Raw genomic sequence first — 20,759 nt, forward strand, 5'->3', positions numbered from 1 at the left:
TTCAACGCAACTAAGACTTGGCAGGACTTAAGACCACGAGGCCCCACCCTTACCGCTTCTGACTTAATCTGGTTTAAAGGGGGCATACCGAGAAACAACTTTACTATGTGGGTGGCAAATGCGAACAGATTACCAACGAGGGCGAGATTAGCTTCTTGGGGTCTACAGATCCCAACTCAATGCTGTCTATGCTCTATTTCGAGTGAGACCCGTGATCACTTGTTCTTGACATGTCAATTTAGTATGGCTGTTTGGAGACTCTCAGTTACTAGACTTGGTGAACCAAACCGACTATTCTGCTCTTGGGCAGAGCTCCTCTCATGGATCCGAGGTACCTCTACTGCTGCCCCGTCCATTCTTAGGAAGTTAGTAGCTCAAGCAGCCGTCTACCACCTGTGGAAGCAAAGGAACAATGTCCTGCACAACCAGATCGTGCTCTCCCCTGACGCAATATTCAGACTGATTGACAAGGAGCTGAAGAACACAATCAATGCAAGGAGAAAGAGGAAGCAATTCCTCAACCTTATGTCTAAATGGATGAGCTGAAATCAACTTAGCTTTGCGGCTATTTTATGTTACTATCTTGTTTTTTCTCTTTTTTTGCCAAGTAGTAACAAACTCTAGATCTACTCTACTTGTAAATCTTCTTTCATTTATATGATATTTACCTTTTAGCAAAAAAAAAAGTGAAACATCACTGAAGGTTCCCTGATGTTTAGACATGAGCTCATTTTATTTTATTTTATTAAAAATAAGACTCCTCCGCTTCAAGCTTCTCATAGTCGGAGACGAAAGGACCTTCTCGCCTTCGTTGAATGACTCTGAAAAAAAACCAAGGATCACAACCAAAAACTACTCGAGGTATGAAATTTCCAACAACCAAAACCAAATGATCATATAGAAGCAATTTTACAGAAACTAAAAGGCAGTGATCTTCATATTTGAAGGCTAACCAAAATTCGCATCAACTTTCTCAAGAACATGACAAATTATAATTTAACATTTACACCCAAAAAAAAAACATGACAAATTATACACCTTGACCTAATTCATATTGTGTTTTGTTTCATAAAATATATAGCTTGGTTCAGTAACACCTGGATTGAAGATATGTCACTACATTATGGCATTCTCTTAGGAAATAATTTACAATGGTTAGAAACAAAATGCTTGTCCAGAAATGAGTGCTGAAGTTGCATTTAGAAAGAGGCTGCCTGGAAGTTTGTCGTAGATAGTAACTTAACAACGTTACACTACAAATTTAACAAAAAGAAGTGCTGGTGGCGATTATCACCTTAGGCTTCACGCCCACCACCATTAACTTGGGGTGAAGTAGAATAACTTGCATGTCAAAAACACTGGGACACACCGTTGTAGATTTGCGTTGAAGTTTGGATGCAGGAGAAACTTAGAAATATTATAACCAAAACGAAAGGTTATGCAAACACTAAAGTGGTTCTGAAGCAGGGATTCTACTTGTCAATCCAGATGTTCACCATAATGCATTGAGCTCTCTAGGCATGGTCATTGAAAGTATTCATCCGGCTAAACTACCTTTATGATGTCTTCAAAGAAAAAGTAAAATTTAACTTTATTTTCTGGGGAACTTTTGCAAAGGTGTGTTACAAAAAAAAAATTCTCACAAAGGTGGGGAAATAGAAATTTAAAGAATCATCTGGAAACTCAGTATTAGTATTTGTCAATGACAACAGCTGTTATAGTTGCAGAACCTGAAGAGCTCCAGCGGTAGTGAAGTAGGTGATACGGTTAGTTCTATGAACTCTTGCTTCTCGTAACACGAAACCACTCCCTCTTTCAGTAGATGTTTAAAACTGTTAAGCCAATGGCACAGTGATAGATCATCGGAGGAGCGATGGCTGTCAAGAGGAGTAAACATGAACATCGTGGCAAAGCATATGAGAAGCATTGGATTCAAATCGAAAGACATGGGAGATGGAATATGAGGAGGCAAACCTTATCTCAAGCAGGAACATGCCCCCATAAACTCGCCTCTTTGCTTCACGATGAGTGCCTCCGAGAAACGAAGAAGACTCACCAGTCACCACCACCGACTGAGGGCATCAACCAATCTTCAAATCAGAAAGAATGATATGGGCCTGTTTCCGTAAGGAAGAAAAAGGATTGAATTTGGTGAAGCAGTGAGATTTAGAGGAGTTATCATCTGTTACTTGAGTAGCAAGAGAGAGAGAAATGAAGAAGAAGAAAGTTTGTTACGATCAAAATGAATCTCCTTTTCTTCATTAAAGAGTTTGTTACAATGTATCTAGCAATCTCAAGACCCAAAAAATATCTGAGTGGACCAAGATCGCGTAGCTTGAAATGGTCAGTGAGAGAAGCTGTAACAGAGACGACATCATCATCATTATTGGAAGCAATAATGATGTCATCAACATATACCAAAACAGCAACATAACGATCATCCACTCGTTTAATGAAAAGGGTATGATCTGAATAAGACTGTTTGAAGCCAAGAAGAAGAAGAGTGGTGCTGAACTTTAAGAACCACTGGCGAGAAGCTTGCTTCAAACCATAGAGAGATTTGTTGAGCTTACAAACAGGATTTGGAGGCAGAGAAAACCCAGCTTTTGGTGTGTAACCAAGAGGAAGCTTCATATATATTTCCTCTGTTAATTCACCATTGAGAAAAGCATTTGATATATCTAGCTGAGTCATACTCCATTTCTTGGCTGCAGCAACAGCAATAAGTGTCTTGACAGTAGTCATTTTTGCCACAGGGGAGAAGGTTTCTACATAATCAATTCCTTCTTGTTGCGTGTAACCCTTAGCCACTAGTCTTGCCTTATACCGTTCTAAAGTGCCATCGGCATTAAGCTTGACTTTGTAAACCCATTTACATCCAATAGCATGCTTATCTGAGGGAAGAGAAACAATATCCCATGTGTGCGTAGACTCAAGAGCTTTCAATTCCTCATTCATTGCTTGAAGCCATTCAACAAATTTCTTGGCTTGAGTGAAAGAAGAGGGCTCTGGATGAAGAGTAATCGCACATATATAAGATCTGTAACCTTCAGATAGTTTATCCAAAGAAATGTATGATGCTAGAGGATAGGGAACTGTCGTCTCCGTCAAGTTACAATAGTAATCATGTAAGTATGCAGGAGACTTTCCTTTTCTTTTATCCATATTATCAGTCACTGCAGGTGTGGTACTCTGTGGAAGAATGTCATTCACCACTACAGGAGATTCCCTCTCAACTGTAGGAACGGCATCTACAATATCATGAGAATCATTGACCACTGTTGGAGATTCCCTCTCCCTTACAGGGTTGATATCTACACGATCACAAGGAGTAACCACAGTCGCAGGATTCAATATGGAAAAGAAATCATTCTTATCACCATCGTTCTGAAACGGGAATATGTCTTCATGGAACACAACATTCCGTGAGATAACAATGGCTTCTGTCTCCAAATCCAAGAGTTTATAGCCTTTAAAACCAGCAGGGTAACCAAGGAAGACGCAAGGCTTAGCTCTTGGTTGAAACTTATGCCTGTTCTTTGTTGATGTTGAGTTGTAAACTAAACATCCAAAGACTCTTAAGTCTTTGTAATTCGGCGAAGCATTTGTGAGAACCTGATAAGGAGACTTGTTTTTCAGGAGTGGTGTTGGGAGACGATTGATTAGAAAAACCGCAGTTAACACACAATCCCCCCAGTATTGAAGAGGCGCATAAGCTTGAAACATCAGTGAACGAGCCACATTAAGAATGTGCTGATGTTTCCTCTCCACTACCGAGTTTTGTTGAGGACTCTCAGGGCAAGAATGATACGCAATGATGCCTTTCTTCTTGTATAAAGAAGTGAACTTTAGTTCTGGAGCATTGTCAGAACGTACACCCTTAACATGAGCTTTATACTGTCTTTCAACCATTGTTAAGAAATCCGGAAACACCTGAAGAACCTCTGACTTTGTGCGTAATAGATATATCCAGGTTACTCTGGAGTGATCATCCACAATGGTCAGGAAGTACTTATAACCTTCAGGAGTAGGTTCTGAAAACGGTCCCCAGATATCAATGTGAAGCAGATCAAAAACATTATCACATATGTTGTTTTGCGAAACATAAGGTAGATGCTTTTGCTTAGCCAAAGGGCAAATGGAGCAATGAAATAATCCTTTATTCTTTTGCTTGATTCCAAGTACATTAGTGATCAAGTCTATTCTGTCCACAGATGGATGTCCTAATCTATTATGCCATAAGGAGGTATCAATTATGACATTAATAGATGGTGATAACCGGGAACTTGCATGATCAGTGTTGATAGCTCCATCCAAAACGTAGAGGTTGGCAATCTCTTCACCCTGACCAATCATCAATCCCTTGATAGGATCCTGTATCATACAAGAACTTTGATCAAACATCACACGACATCCCAAATCCTTAGTGAGCTGACTTATACTCAGTAAATTCAGCCGGAAGTCAGGAATGTATAAGACATTTGTCAAGAGAAGAAACTCATTGAGTCTTATCTGACCAATCCCTTTTATATTGATGTTCTGACCTGTAGGAAGAGTAACTGATCGGTTTAAAGAATCAGATAGACTCTCAAATAGGCCTTTATCATGAGAGACATGGTGTGTAGCACCACTATCTATGATCCAAGATGCAGAGGACAATACATTACCCGTTGCTCTTAGAATTCCAACAAAACCAATAGTTGAGTAAGAGAAAGCCATACCAGGTAATGCGGTTATAGTACCAGTAGATGTAGAAGCATGGTCAGCTTGACTCGGTTGAAGATGTTTATTGAAATACGCAATCACACTTTGAATCTGATCCTTCGAAAGAGTGTTGAGAATCATATCATCAGCCTGCTGAGAGTCATTAATAGTTAACTGAGCCACCACTGGTTTGACATTGTTGGATTGTTTGTCAGTAGACGGAGATTTATCATTAGGATTCTTCTTGTGCTTAAACCCTGGAGGGTAGCCATGAATCTTGTAGCACTTGTCAATAGTATGTCCATTATAGCCACAGTGAGAGCACACTGGTCTCTGAGGTTTAGGATTATAAGCAGCATTGATAGAAGCAGGAATGGTGTCATTTTAAGTCACCTGAAAAGCACTCGCATTCTGTAGAGGAGAAATGTTGCGTTGATTGAAGTCCTGATCTATCAGATTGTAGACGTCTGACAAATCCGGAACATGCTTCTTCATGATTATCTGACTTCTGGCATTGGAATAAGAATCATTAAGGCCAGCAAGAAACTTGATAACCTTTGTGTGCTCAGTCTTAGTAGCCATAGCCTTGCAACAAGTACACGTGTGACAAGTCTTGACACAGTCTGCACCATCAAGATCATCCCAAAGAGTCTTAAGTTTTGTATAGTATGATGAAAGATCAGAGGAACCTTGCTGCAGAGACCAAATCTGCTGAGTTAACTGATAGGATCGTGGCAAATTAGTGAGATGAAACCTTGCCATGAGATCCTTCCAGATTTCTGATGCATCATTGAAGCGCAAGATGCTACCATAGATCGGCTTTGTAACGGAGTTTAGTATCCAAGATTTCACCATGCTGTTACACCTCGACCAGATTCTATAATGAGGATGCGATTCAGCTAGTCTAGGCAAAGAACCATCCACAAATGCAATTTTGTTCTTCGCATCTAAAGCAATAGTGATCGCAATACTCCAAGTATTATACTTAGTTCCGTCGAGTACCTCAGTGATGATAGAAGCCCCTGGATTATCTCCGTGAGTGAGAAAATACGGTGAGTACTGAATGCCGCCGAAATCAAGTGACTCTGGCACAAGTGGTTGAGTCGGAATCGGAAACGAAGGCATCGGAACTCGATGTAGCAAAGGATCCGTCGGAGTCGGCACCGGAATAGGTGGATTTGGAATTGATTCCATCGGAACATTGGTTGATGAAGAAGCTCTAGCTGGATTAGTTGATTTTGCAGCTGATCCATTGACGCGAGCTGGTCTTCGTGTTGATCGGCGAAGAGTAACCATCTTGAGCTGAGATTACGCCGGAAAATGATGTGAAGAAGATCGATGACGATGAAACGAAGAGCTTGATGATGACGGAAGCTCAGATCGTACTCGTTGAACTTCGATTCAACGCTCTGATACCATGTTACTTGAGTAGCAAGAGAGAGAGAAATGAAGAAGAAGAAAGTTTGTTACGATCAAAATGAATCTCCTTTTCTTCATTAAAGAGTTTGTTACAATGTATCATCCTTTATATAGGATCCAGTTAACCGGAATAAGCAAACCAATATAATACATTGAACCAAAGTAAACAAATACTCTAATATCATCCCTATTTATAAGATAAATAATTAGGGCTTTACGATGGAGGTGGGGGAAGGGGTAGTAAAAGTTGATGTAGTGGGAGAGCTGAAGGAAATGAGTTAATGGAGTAGGTAGACGACATAGTTTCAATGATTTTGATAAGCGTTACACAGTAGTGCTTGTTTCTTTGAATGATGATGAGAAGCATTACACTAGTTCTGGTTTCGACGGTGAACAATAGGGGAACTGAGAAGGCGAAGACTGTCGAGAAAGCTATGGGCCTTTTGGTGGGCTTCAAAGTTCTACGTACTCTGGTCAGAACTACTTAGACCATGATTATCGCCGATCTTTAATGGAGTTTCTAAACTAAATGACTGATTTAATTAAATCAAAAATAAATAAAAGCTTTATTACCGATCCTTAGTTAGTGATTTTTGTGATCGATCGTTAGAGTGGTTTTCCAACCACGTGTCAGTATCCCATTTAATCAATTTTTTTTCTTTTCTCTCTTTCTTTACTTTCTCATCGCTTCTCGTCGTGATCTCCGTCTGCGAAAGGATCCAAACCGACGACGGACGAAACCCACCAACGACGACGGACGAAACCCACCATCGACGTCTCCTCCATCTTCTCCGTCAGAAGAAGGATCGAAACCCACCACAATCCACAAACGAACTTTTTTCTGTTAAAATCTTAAGAGAAGCTAAAAGAATCACAGAGGAAGCAAGTCAAGTGTTGAGAGAGGTACCTACTCGTCACTGTCATTTTCCTTCACATAAACCCATCAAGTTATCACCTTTGATTTTCTTTAGCTATTTTTTTGGACATCTCTCGTCTCTGATTTGAGTCAAATTTAAAAGCTTTGATTGTTGTTCTTGAGGGGAATGATATGATCATTGTGGTTTACATTAGTGATTTTCCTTAACCAGGGTTAAGTTTTGATTCCATCTTAGATATATAAAGGCGATGGCTTTTCTGAGTAAATTTGGAAACGTATTGAAGCAGACGACGAGCAAACAGCTCAATGCTAATTGTTCTTTATCAAGTCCTTCCCTTTTTCAGGCGATAAGGTGCATGTCATCTTCTAAGCTCTTCATCAGAGGTTGGTCTAGCTCTAGATTGTCTAGTGGTTACTTGTTATGCTATGTTCTTGCTAACTTTATGAATGATTTTGCTATATGGCAAGGTATGGAGTATGGAATGAATGAGGATAGCTTAAGAGAAGCTTTCAGAAAATACAATGATGTTGTTGAAAGTAAAAACACTGGTTGAGGGGGTTTGGGTTTGTTACATTCACCTCTGCAGAGGCGGCCTCTAGTGCTATCCAAGATTATGTAATCAGACGAGTTCAAGGCTTCATCTAAGCTAGAGACAATCACTTTCTCCGAGATGAAACACGAAGAAATTGAGGCTTTAGTTGAGTTCATGTACTGCGTTGATGGCTCTATTAGTCTTGAAAGTCTCAAGAAACACGTAGGATAACTCCACTACTCTTAACTTGATTCTATTTTCATTCTTATATCTTGTTGTTTTGTGTCACGGACAAGAGGTCAGTGAAATGTGGTCAGTGTAATGTGGTCATTGTAATGTTGTCTTCTGTCACAGACAAGAGCTCATTGTAATGAATAAATAATATCTTGTAATGTGTCACAAACTTGTATAAATAAGCTTTTGTTCTTTCTTCTCATTCTCGTGTTCTTCTTTCTTTATTTTCAAGTTCATTCTCCTTCAAGTTCTTTATAATTTGAAGCTCTTTCGATTTTCAAGTTCCTTCTCCTCCTTACCATACAACACGAACATTTTGATTAAAAAAAATTCATGTTCTATCCTCTCCCCAAACAAAACGAGCAAACACATTTTGATCAAAACAAGTTCATTTTCTCACCTTCTCTTGATCACAAATTTTATTCACAAAACAATCAAAAACAATTTCTATATGGCATCTTCTTCTAATGAATATATATTTTTAAGAACCTTTAACTAAGAATCTCCCAATAAAACTCAAAATCTATAGATTTCTTAACTAAATTTCTTAATTAACTTTTATTATTAAATAAATCATTAAGAAACCCAAATGAGATTATAGAGTTAATGATGCTTTTAGTGAATGGGACACGTGTCCTCTTCTTTTGGACATAGCTCGTGATGACGTGGCAGTCTATGGAGTCTTTCTGTTCTAGTTTATTAATATATATATTACTTTACGAGGTAGCCAAATAATATAAGCTTAATAAATAATTCTGAAAAATCTTCAAAAATAGTCAAATGGACCTTTACTGTTAAAAGAAAAAATCCAAAAAACAAAGACCAATTTAAGAAGAATACAAGATGTATTCATTGTTAGAAAGAAGTATATATCTAAATAAATAAATGTGGACACAAAACTTTGTAACGTTGTTATAATAATGTCAGTATGCTTTCCATGAACAAAATGGCAATATTGTTGAAAATAATGATATTTTATTGAAAATAAATTTGTTAATCAGTTTTGCTAAATTATTTATATAAATTTAATCTCGAAAAAGAAAATAAAGAAAAGAAGGAAAGTAGCCGCCTCATCTTCCTCGTCTCTCGAGTCGTTAAGCTCTCTCTCTATGGGGAGCTCGATTTAAGGGTTTCCTCCGTTTATCAATCGATTCACCGTCTCGTCTCCCTCAAAGCTCTCTCTCTCTCTCTGTCCCGGTAATCTATCTCTTCTCTCTCACTCAGTTTTAGGGTTTGGTTCACATTAGGGTTTTGATTCATGTATTCATCTAGGGTCTCTTCCTTTCGTCGATTGAACAGATGGGTTAATCGATTAGATCATAAAGTAGGAAACTTTCGAGCGCTGTAACAAGTTCTTTAGGATATGTATGGAAAGAACAAACCTTTGTGCTTAAGTAACTCCTTAACATGTTGCAGGTTTGCATCCTAAGAGCCATGCCTAAAGAGAGGAAGCAACGCTCTGTATCTCATGAAAGGCTTAGAGGATCGTCTTTGTATTGTGAGTCAAGCCGTGCGTTGAAGCCAAGTGAGAAGCAAGTTAAGGAATGGGAAGAAGCTCGATGTCCTGTCTGTATGGAACATCCTCACAACGGAATCCTTCTCGTTTGTTCTTCCTATGATAATGGCTGCAGGCCTTACATGTGTGATACTAGCCACCGGCATTCTAACTGTTTCGATCAGTACCGTAAAGCTTCTAAGCAGACCCCAACTGAGACAGAAGGTGTAGTAGCTGAGGTTGCGTCTGAGGTAACAGTTGTGAATCCGAGAGAAGGAGAAGCAGAGGCAGAGCAAGAGAATGGCAAACCGAAGCTTACTTGCCCGTTATGCCGTGGAAATATAAAAGAATGGGTAGTTGATGAGCCTGCTCGGTGTTTCATGAACGCAAAACGTAGAAGCTGTTCTTCAGAGACTTGTGAGTTCAGCGGAACCTACTCTGATCTGAGAAAGCACGCGAGGCTTCTGCATCCAGGAGTGAGGCCATCAGAAGCGGACCCAGAGAGGCAGAGAAGCTGGAGGAGGCTAGAAAGGCAGAGAGACTTGGGTGATTTGCTCAGCACACTGCAGTCTTCTTTTGCAGGAGGAGAAGGAAGAAGCAACAACGACGATGAGATCATGTCGTTTGATGATGGTGGTTGGCTTACAGTTTTCTTCCTCATCCGCGTGTTTAGACCAGAGTCTAGTGGGGCAAGGAGTGGTAGTAGTAGCTGGTCGGGTACATCTAGAGCTAGGTCACAGGTAGGTGTGAGGAGGAGGTCTTCAAGGCTTTGGGGAGAGAGCTATGATGGTGAGACAGGAACATCACGTAGAGATGGGGAGAACAATAATAATCCGTCTTCTGATGAACAAGAGTCTGGAACTCAAAGACGCCGTGTCAGAAGAAGATTTTACATTGATGATGATGATGATGATGATGAAGAGGCGTAATGGCTCTCTCTCGCATAATATACAATTTGGTTTTCTGAACTCTATAAAACAAAGCTTTGTATTAATAACCCCCACCTCGTTAAAGCCTGTTCTGTAAAATTTCTTTGCAGTTTGAAAAAAGTTTCCATTGAGAAACAAAATGTTAGAAATAATGGCTCCAGTGACACTTCATCTCCATCTTCAAATCCAGCTGTTTCTATGTCTGAGATTCGCAGGTACGTACTTGGGGGTAACCCTGAACGCATATCTGTTGAAAGAACACAACATTGCTGCATAAAGAAACTAAACAAGCATGGATTTGCAGAAGGATCTTTCTTCCAATGTGGATGCAGAAACTGCTTTGAGCTTATCAGCGAAACAAAACATCTTTATATAAACACTAACTACAATCTAGTTCCTTGGTTCTCACTTCTTGCCTTGAGGTCACAAACACATCTTAACTAAAACATCACCAAGACTCTCATCTTGGTCACATACAGAATCTATGAAGCAAAGTTACTTGCAATAATCATCACCAAATTAAACAGAGTCTCTGGGTGAGACATTCTATCGAACACTTTGACTGCACAAAAGTATTTTTTTGGCAAAAAAATGGATAAAACTAACGCCGTTGCCGGGGATCGAACCCGGGTCACCCGCGTGACAGGCGGGAATACTTACCACTATACTACAACGACTTTGTTGCTATCTAGACTACACAAAACCTTGATAATTCGTGAATGTATGTGATAAGCGCAGGGGTGAGCTCATCTTGCTGGTGACAGATTGTAAGAAGATTGAAGAAGAAGGAAGAACGAAGAAGACAAAGCATGAAGGCGTTTAGGGATTTTCACCCTTTTGATTTTTTATGTTTATGTTTGATAATCATTTGTTACAGCAAAGACAAGACTATATTGAAGAAATAAAAGGCTTAAGGACTTAACACAGCCCACTAAGTAAATATCCAAGCCCATTGATCTTCTCAGTACGTTGAGAGCTAAGGAATGAGGAGTATACCTTAAATGAAGTGGTAGGGAAGTAGAGACGGTGACAATAGCGGGAGGAGAGAGTGAGAGGAACGGCCATGTTAATAAGAAACTCATTTAAACGACGTCAGTTTAGGCATAGCACTCAATTGCTTAATGGGCCTTTATGGCGTATTTTGTGTTTTTTACCGAACACCTATTTCATTGTTTTCATCCATTCTTCTTTTGATTAGGTCAAATGTCTCATCTTTCACTCTCTTTTCCCTCGGTTTCCAATATGATAGTTTTTTACCGAACACCTATTAGGATCTGTGGTAAATGTATCGCTCTTGATAGGAACATTAAGTAACAAAAGAAAAAAAAAAGTCTCATCTTTTTTTTTTTTTTTTTTTTTTAAATCTCACCTTATAAAATCTCTTCTCTCCATGTTCCTAGAGAAATATCTATGGCTTTCCAGATTTGTCTTCTTTCTATATACTACTTCACCATTTGTAAACAATAATTTTTCAACTATATATACAATTTTTAAACAATATTTTTTTCTAATTTATATATTATTTATTCATATACATACAATCAAATGTTCAACTATACAACCCCAAACTAACTTATCATATATTTTACATAATCACAATCGCATACAACACTACATATACTTCTTTTACGTTTTGTACCATCTGAATGTTTGCCAAACCCTCGCTTCACTTCACGACCACAAGAGAACACTCTGTAGTAGGTAAACACCTGCATTTATATAAGAGAAAAAGACTAGGATAGCACCAAACCAAGTTTTTGTTCCCAAAGTAGCACTTAAGGCTCAAAGTCACAAAAATATGTTTCATTAAAGAGGTAAATATACACTTATAACCCTTGGGTTAATTAATCCAAACCTTAGGGTTTAGAGTTAAGGGGGTGGGGTTTTGGAATTAAGGTTTAAAATTTTATAAAAAATAAATACTAAAATAAAAATAAAAAATTTTAAAAACAGTTTCAAAAAGTATTTTTAAATTATAAAAAGAAAATTTGAAAAAAAAATAAAAAAAAATTTCAAAAAAAAAATTTCAAAAAAAAATTATAAAAATTTCGAATCTGAAAAATATAATCTGAAACTATAAAAATTTTTTTTTTTTATTTTTCATTTTTTTTATTTTTATTTATTTTTATTTATTTTTGTTTGTTTATTTAATTTTAAACCAAGGATATTAGGGATATTTTACCCTTTAATAAATGTTATTTTTGTGATTTTTTCCTTCTAGTGCTATTTTTGTGACATAAACTTCAAAAGGTGCTATTATTGACAATTGCCCTTTATATAAAGATAGTGGCCATTGTATTTGTTATTCGTTCATTACTCCTTTTTTTCGAACAACAAATTATTATATTAACTAAATGTCAACCAACCGGAGTAATTTCGACGGCTAAACGTTAAACGAATACTACAAACAAAACGAGAGATGGAAGGGTTAAAGGGGCGAAGATATTCATAATGATATTTTATTTGAGACCCTGAAACTGATGTTCACAAGAACATACTGTCGGGATATTCGTTCATTACTCATATTTCATATTGTATAATGTTCTGGTTAAAAACCCCAAAAAAAAGAAATTTATTATTAAATAAAATATTATTAATAGTATAAATTAATAATAAAATAATATGTACTATTAAATCATATATTATACAAGAAAATACTTTTGATGATGCAATTTTTAGTAAAATTAAAATTTTCTTACAAGAAATATTTTATATTTTAAAACATAAATATTTTTGTAAACATCTTACATTATGAAATGGATGAAATATTAAGTTTACTGACCAAATAAAAAAACCATCGAACTATTTATGAATTTCTTACTTTTTAAGAGTTAGGTTTTGTTGATCGCTGATAGCTATTAAGTTGATCTTTCGCTCTTGAATTGTTTTGTGGATTATATCTTTCACGTCTCCAACATCAGTAAATGTCTCTGCTTTAACCTGCTTTCAACATGATTATGATGAGATTAAACATTTCAACAAATGGTTGTTATTTTTTTTTGAAACACAACAAATGGTTGTTAATAATGAAATAAACTTAAAAATTATTATTAAATCCACAAATGATGCCAGAAATATGATTTGGTCAAAACATTACCCCATGATTTCCACATAACTTCTTGGCCTTCTCTAATATACCCAACGCAATTTTTGTATTCTTTTCTTGAGCCAATCTCATGAGTTCTGCATCTGCAAAACATAAAAACACATAAGAAAAATAAACAACCTTTAAAGAAAAACTAAAGAACATGGTCGATAAGACGACTTAACTGGCAGAAAATGGATAGAAAATCTGAGCAAAGCCCACTGACGAAGAAAGTGCTGTAGGAGGAGTGAAGGAATTTTGTGGCTGTTTTGCGAAGATCACAACTGTGGAGCTGTCAATGACATCTTTTAGATTTGTGAGGACCCAAACAAGTAAATCATAACTTGAGTTGCTCTCGTCAATAATCACCATAACTTTCTTCATCTTCTCTAATTGTTGTTGTTCTTCTTCAAGTTTTTGTTACAATTAAAATCTCTAGTCAGTGTACTAATTTATAATATAGTTTGAAATGGAACATGTCTAAGAAAGTAATTAGACGATTGGGTAAGGGAAAGGACTCGTTCACCAACTAGATTCTTTGTCTTTTAAAGATTTCAAGAAAAATACACACAAATAATATTGAATTAAAGAGCAATCGAATAATATGATTTCATCCTATGACATTAATATATTATAATAATTAATATATAACCAATTCATCATTGAGATATTAATTTTTAAACTTGTTTGAGTGGATTGGGTTTGGTATTTGCCGGATACACGCCAGTGGGTGACATAATCACGCCCTTTTTTTATCGAAATTTTAATCAAAATAAAATATTATTAGGGTTTTTTTTGCTAAACTGTAAATTTCATATTAATGAAAAGAAGATTGTACATACTAATCTTAGGTTAGATCCAACTTGGCAAAAAGAAGAAAAACAAGCTGGAGCTAGGAATAGAAGAAATGGTTGATTATCTCAGCCAAAGAGACATGAGTGAGCTAAATTGTTTGCGCTTTCTCTTAGCCGATATGATGTTTCTCACTTCTCTGTCGAGCCCAACAAAGACTGTAGCGGCAGGGATGGAGATTTGGTTGTGGACAACGTTGTTCCGTTGCTTCCAGAGATGAAACACTGCGGCTTGTGTTGCGACTTTACGCAGGAGCTTCAGGTCCGCAGTTCCTGCGTTTCTTATCCATGAAAGAAGTTCCGCCCAGGTTGTCAGAATGGTAGAGGGAGGGAGGCACCTAATGAACACTTCCTTCCACACGTCGGTACTGTAATCACATGACAATAACATATGATCTCTTGTTTCTGGAACTCTTGAGCATAGCGGACATGTTATTGCAATATGCATTCCCCAAGAGACCAAACGTTCCCTGGTCGGAAGCCTGTCCCAGCAAGCTACCCACATCGTGAAGGCATGCTTCGGTACCGCCCCTTTGAACCAGATTACATCAACCCAATCCTTTGCTTGCTCCCGCGGTCGCATGACTTCCCAGGTAGTTGACGCCCTGAACTCACGAACCGGAGAATCACCTGCAATCCAAACATAATCATCATCAATATCAGTGGGTAGAGGTAGCGAGACAGTGGTGAGGTAAAGCCCAGTGATCATCGATAATTGCGTCTGCAACAACCGCATTGTGTCTTATTCTCAAATTCCTTGGTCCCTGCGGGCCAATGTGTTCAATTAACTGCCCCATTGGTGACCAACTGTCATACCAGAAACTCGCCTCTCTGCCGTTTCCTAAAGAGACTTTGCAAAAATGAAGAGCTAGTGGTCTGAGCTTGAGTAGCCTTCTCCACATCCAAGAGTCATTAGAGGCAGGTGCAATTGTCCAGAAACATTTATTCGGTAAGTGAATATGCCTGTGCCACTCAGACCATAGAGAGTGAGTTTTCGACAGAAGAATCCAGATGAATTTGAGACAGAGAACCTGGTTCCAGACCAGGAAGCTCCTCAGACCAAGCCCACCCTCCTGCTTTGGGAGACATACCGTAGACCAAGAGATCTTAGCTATACCCTTCCTAACAATGCTGCCTGACCAAAGGAATCGAGAGCAGAGAGACTCAATGCTCTTAATACAACCTTTGGGAAGGATAAAAGCCGAGCACCAGAAGATAATGATGCCAGAGATCACAGTCTTGAGCAGCTGGAGCCGACCAGCAAATGAAAGCATTTTAGCAGACCAAGAGTTGAAGCAGGCAGAGATCTTGTTCATGAGTGGGGAATACTCTGAGATTCTAAGCTTCCTGCTCATCAATGGGAGACCCAAGTACCTAATAGGGAGAGAACCAACTGGAAAACCATAGCTTGTGATCGCTACGGTTTCCCTCTCGTCCAGACCCGCTGTGAATATTTCAGTCTTTGCTGGGTTCATAAGCAAACCAGACCAAGAAGCAAAATCATCAAGGCACTCAGAGATACCGTGAAGACTATTACTATGCCCATCGAAAAATACCATTACGTCATCAGCGAACATTAGGTGCGAAAGCTGCAAGTGCTCAGTGCGGGGATGATATCCTATGTTCCCAGATACATAGCGAGACCGGAGAAGTCTAGAGAGACATTCCATGGCAAGGACGAAGAGATATGGCGATAGAGGATCGCCCTGCCTTATGCCTTTAGTGCTTTTGAAGAATCCACCCGATACTCCATTTACTGAAACAGAGAATGAAGCTGTCGATAAGCATTCGGAGATGAGACTGATGAAACTCTCAGGGATGGCAATGGCACGTAATGAGGCAAGAATGAAGTCCCATCGAACAGTGTCAAAAGCTTTCCTTAGATCAACTTTTAGCATTCCTCTTGGAGATACAGCCCGCGAGTTGTAACCGTCCACCAGATCAGTGGCTAATAGGACATTTTCAGCCAAGAGCCGGCCCGGGAGGAACGCAGATTGGGAGTTTGATATCATAAGAGGGAGGATCTCCTTTAGACGCGATGCAAGAAGCTTTGATATCACTTTATAGACAGTATTCAGGCAAGAGATAGGTCTAAAGTCTGTGGTGAGGGAAGTATTTGTTTTCTTCGGGATTAGAACGAGGGTAGCGGTATTCCATTGCTTGAGGAGACAACCAGAACGAAAGAACTCCTGAATAGCTTCAGTAACCTCTGCTCCGATAACTGCCCAAGCATAAGTGAAAAATTCTGAAGAGTATCCATCCGGACCACTAGTTTTGTTTTTCGGCATAGAGAAGAACGCATTTTGAATTTCCTCTGCAGAAAACTCCTTTTTGAAACCAGCGATTTGGCCCCTGGAGCATTTGAACTCGAACAGCAGGTCCAGATCACCCTGAACGAGTAGCGGCTGAGACACTGGACTCCCCAGAAGGTCTTCAAAGTACTCCACACAGAGATTCTGAATGCCCTCTTGTGATTCAACACGATCCCCATTGTCCTTAAGAAGATAGTGAATGTGGTTCTTGGCCTGAGTTGAAGCTGCATATCTATGAAAGAGACGGGAGCTCCCATCGCCTAGCTCCAGCCACTTGATACGGGACCTCTGAAAACACCTCTAGGGAAATTAGCTAAACAGGGTAGCGAGGACTTGAGCAAATCCAGCCGTATCCAAATTTTATTATTAATAATTTTATATGGTGGGTTTAAATTCACCTAATATAAAGCATTAGCATGTAATGTCGTAGTCATATATAAATTATAACTGGCTCGTTTTTTTTTCTTAAACTAATTTGATGCATCAAAATAAATGTAACTGATATGGTTTTTAAGCCATATAGTTTGCTACAAATTTGATGGAAAGCATAGAAAATTACAACATTTTGCAGTCGAGATAAAGCTTAAAACAATTTAAGCTAGAGAAAGAGACAAGGTGAACAAATTTTAGGAGTTTTGGTTTCCTCGACCTCTCGAGACATGTTTTCCTCTACTCTTACCTAATGTCCATTCTATTTCTTGATTTTTTTGGGTTGGCTTAATTGACTTCCTACCTCTAGTCGGTTTTTTGTGCTTCTTACTCACTCTTTTGAGCGAGTTAAGTGGAGGGCATAACTCGACGTGGATCAATTAAGGCATCATCCCGAAACGTTTGCTCCATAATATTTTTGGATGATCATGTAGGATGGAGTTTCCTCCATAATATTTTTGGTACTTGGAGCAAGAGAATCTCCTGCTAATAGTGTGATAGTAGGCATTTAATACGAAAGATATACCTCTTTAAGTGGATGGGTTTTCTTTTGTAGAGTCACTACTTATAGAAGTTTCTCCATTTCTTTTTGGCATTGCTCATTTCCTCATGAGAGGCAAGGAGAGTATTAACAGAAGTAAGATTCTCTTGAAGTGAATTCAGTTTAGAAGATGATATAGAAAAGAAAGCACATGCATAATTTTTTTTTAAAACAATTGGACTATTTCTCATGCATGTCATCCTTATGCATAGTTCACGCTAATCTTCTATGTATCATTTTAATTTTATCCGAATGGACACCTGGCTCGTTGTAACATTATAATCTTAGTTCGAGATTAAGATAACAAAACAATACCAGTAGATATGATTAATAATTCAAATATCAAAATTGGTTTTTAATTGGTTGTTGTCAACGCAAATTAATACTTACTTGAAAAATAAATTTGACAAAACCAAGTTACATAATTCGAAGAAAAGGTGTTTAACACGCTAGCTGTTCGCGCGCTTCAACATTGCGACTTTGTAAATTGAAGGCCCACCACATATATGGACCAAATGAAAGCAACTCCAGACATTGTTTAATTAATCATAATTATCTCATTTTCTTATATCATCACGTGATTAGCAATGTTAAGAGTTAAGACATTTCTTTGAACAACAGCTTGATATAAAAAGCTGAAACTAAGAGTGATTGACATCAAGAAGTGAAGTTTGATCATCAAACTCATTATCAGTCTCAAACCACTTCATTTCCTGAGTCAAATCTTCAACCATCAAATAAATCTCTTCACAGAGAGGATGAGACCGATCTTCAGCATTAAAAGCACAAACTTCATTTCCAATCTCAATCCAGCTCCAACCTGGAACTTTCTTCACACCTCTCTCCTTCATCACCTTCTTCACATTCGCTTTCTCTTCCCACTTCTTGGCATCACTATACATATGTGACAACGCAACATACGTGAAATGATCTTCAGGCTCCATCTCCAGCAAATGGTTAGCCACCTGAGTAGCCATCTCAATCTCCCCACAAGCCCTGCAAACTCCAAGGAAAGTCTTCAACACCATTGGATCAGGACTCAGTGGCATTGATTCGATCAACTCTTTGGCTTCCTTCACAAGCCCTGCTCTGCCTAGGAGATCAACAGCAGCTGCGTAGTGTTCCATTCGTGGTTGGATTTTGTAAACCGGTTCCATTAACCGAAGCAATTTCAGTCCTTGTACCAAACCGGAGTGGCTACAAGCTGTTAGAACCGCAGTGAAGGTTACATGGTCTAGTTTTACGTTTTGGTTACACATCTGAGAAAAGAGTGATAACGAGACTTGGCCTGAACCATGTTGAGCGTATCCAAGGATCATTGCGTTCCAAGCTACTGTACTCTGTGTTGAGCAAATCTCCTCGAAGCATCTTTGCGCGTTCTTGATTACTCCACACTTTGAGTACATCAAGATCAGAGAGCTGGCTACAAACTCGTTTGATTCAAAGCTTGATTTAATGGCTAAAGCGTGAATCTGCTGACCTAACTGGAGCGTTGCAAGGTCAGAGCATGATCTGAGGACTGCAGAGAAGGCGTAATCATCTACTTCCATGTTTAAAGATCTCGAGTAGCTAAAGAACTTGACCGCATCCTCGCTTTGACCTTTTTGAGATAGCCCTGTCAACACTGAGTTCCAAGAGACAAGATCCTTATCTTCCAGGGATTCAAATAGAGAGAGAGCATCATTCAAGGCGCATGTAGGAAACTGAGTATACATAGAGATCAACGCGTTTGAAACCGAAGTTACTTGTTCAAGTCCCTTCTTTATAACCAAACAATGCAAGGACTGTCCGAAGACTCGATGTTCTTCTCCACAGCAAGTGCTTAAGATGCTGGTGTAAGTATAAACATCGGTTTCGATTCTTGTCCTTAGCATTTCAATAAACAGCTCAAAAGCTGAGTCCTTTTGCTCTAGCTTAGAGAAACCAGCAAGCATCGAGTTCCATGTAATCAAGTCCTTTGAGCCTCCCAAGCCATCAAAAACTCTCTTGGCATCTAACACTAAACCACAATCTGCATAAGAGCTAACCATAGCATTGCAGATAGTAATCTCTTTCTCCAGTCCAAGCTTCAAAACCTTACCATGTACCTCCTTTAACAAGTTACACAACAACGGATCATCAAGCAGAGTAAGAAGCGGAGCAAAAGTCCCATCGTCCACCATCTTCATCTCCATACAACCAAACAACCAAAACACCATCTCCACATCTCTCACTTGCACAAACCCACCAATCAAAGCGTTCCAAGAAACAGAGTTAGCCTCTGAGATCTCCCAAAACGCCTCGAAAGCATCTTCAACTCTCTCACATTTCGCGTACATATCAACAAGCGCACTCCCAACGTAGACATTACACTCATAACCTCCTTTTATAACCAAAGAATGAACTTGCTCCCCAAGATCAAACCTTTTTGCAGAAGCAACTCCTTTCAATAGTCTACTAAAACTATACCCATCAGCATCAGAACCAGATCTTACCATACCCCTGAACAAGCACCATGCGTTGTCTAGCTTCCCGGAGCTTGTGTATCCGGATATCATTGTGTTCCAAGAGACGGTGTCTCTGTGAGGCATTTCGTCGAACAACTTGTGGGCGTGACCCAAGAAGCCTGGTTTTATGTAGGAGTCTAGGACTCTGTTGGATATGTAAACGTCTGAGATGTAACCATGCTTGATGGCGTGGCAGTGAGTGGAGGAGAGCTTGTGGAAGGAGTGGAGAGAGCTCTCTAGTAGAGAGGCTAAGAAAGGTTTCATTCATCTGTTTGGTGAGAGTGATTAGTGTTTCATTTGAGTCACCAGAGACACTGACTTTATTGGTAAGGTTCTTGTGATGTATAGCTCAAGTTGCCACACAAGTACATAACAAAGAGGGTTATGAACTATGAAGTGGTCTTTTCTGAACCTCAAAGGGGGTTTTCTAAAAATAAATATATTTCATTTTTATGATTACTTTCTTGTTGATTAGTAGTATTAATATACCTTCTTGTTATGAATTATGAAGTGGTTAATCTGATGTATTAACATTTTTAACATTGTGGAAGCTCATAAAACCACTGGTTTGAGATTTTACATTAAATATGGTTTTTAAATCTTAAAAAAAAAACAAATTATGCAAATTGATGGAAAAAAATTTCCAGAGAACAAGAAGTTTTAAATTCTGAGTTGTTGGGTGAGGTTTTTGAGAAATTGTTATGAATTGATGATGATGATGATGATGATGATACTATCTCTCTTATTTGTGTATGTTTTGTTTCCAACATGCTGTCTTGCTTTTCATTTCAGTGTATAGAGAGAGAATAAGAGATCATGAGGGAGATCTAAGCTAGGTCGCTTCCAGCGTTACTTACTTGCCTC

The 20,759-nt window shown here is 38.6% G+C and overlaps 4 protein-coding genes and 2 non-coding genes across 6 annotated transcripts; 1 reads left to right on the forward strand and 5 right to left on the reverse strand.

The window, feature by feature from the left end:
• The first annotated feature begins 8,767 nt into the window (after positions 1-8,767).
• Positions 8,768-10,343, forward strand: LOC103854395. Its single transcript, XM_009131329.2, has 2 exons — positions 8,768-8,964; positions 9,184-10,343. Exon 2 carries the CDS (start codon positions 9,202-9,204, stop codon positions 10,189-10,191), a length of 990 nt encoding a protein of 329 aa, XP_009129577.1. The 5' UTR covers positions 8,768-8,964; positions 9,184-9,201; the 3' UTR covers positions 10,192-10,343.
• A 184-nt stretch (positions 10,344-10,527) lies between these two features.
• Positions 10,528-13,905, reverse strand: LOC103854394. Its single transcript, XM_033283992.1, has 4 exons — positions 13,462-13,905; positions 13,289-13,380; positions 13,013-13,131; positions 10,528-11,900 (listed from the first exon to the last, which is right to left on the reverse strand). Exons 1-4 carry the CDS (start codon positions 13,658-13,660, stop codon positions 11,858-11,860), a joined length of 453 nt encoding a protein of 150 aa, XP_033139883.1. The 5' UTR covers positions 13,661-13,905; the 3' UTR covers positions 10,528-11,857.
• TRNAD-GUC lies at positions 10,797-10,868 on the reverse strand. Its single transcript has one exon. It is a non-coding gene; the product is annotated as a tRNA-Asp (tRNA).
• Positions 13,906-14,133: 228 nt separating the features above from the next.
• Positions 14,134-15,541, reverse strand: LOC117131710. The gene has a single exon (XM_033283984.1). It carries the CDS (start codon positions 14,861-14,863, stop codon positions 14,192-14,194), a length of 672 nt encoding a protein of 223 aa, XP_033139875.1. The 5' UTR covers positions 14,864-15,541; the 3' UTR covers positions 14,134-14,191.
• A 2,037-nt stretch (positions 15,542-17,578) lies between these two features.
• On the reverse strand, positions 17,579-17,677 carry LOC117132204. Its single transcript, XR_004455764.1, has one exon. It is a non-coding gene; the product is annotated as a U6 spliceosomal RNA (small nuclear RNA).
• Positions 17,678-17,951: 274 nt separating this feature from the next.
• LOC117131703 (putative pentatricopeptide repeat-containing protein At3g25970) lies at positions 17,952-20,656 on the reverse strand. Its single transcript, XM_033283940.1, has one exon. It carries the CDS (start codon positions 20,157-20,159, stop codon positions 18,051-18,053), a length of 2,109 nt encoding a protein of 702 aa, XP_033139831.1. The 5' UTR covers positions 20,160-20,656; the 3' UTR covers positions 17,952-18,050.
• Positions 20,657-20,759: the final 103 nt, after the last annotated feature.

Source organism: Brassica rapa, chromosome A02, assembly GCF_000309985.2.
Source record: "Brassica rapa cultivar Chiifu-401-42 chromosome A02, CAAS_Brap_v3.01, whole genome shotgun sequence".
Classification (NCBI taxonomy): Eukaryota; Viridiplantae; Streptophyta; class Magnoliopsida; order Brassicales; family Brassicaceae; genus Brassica; species Brassica rapa.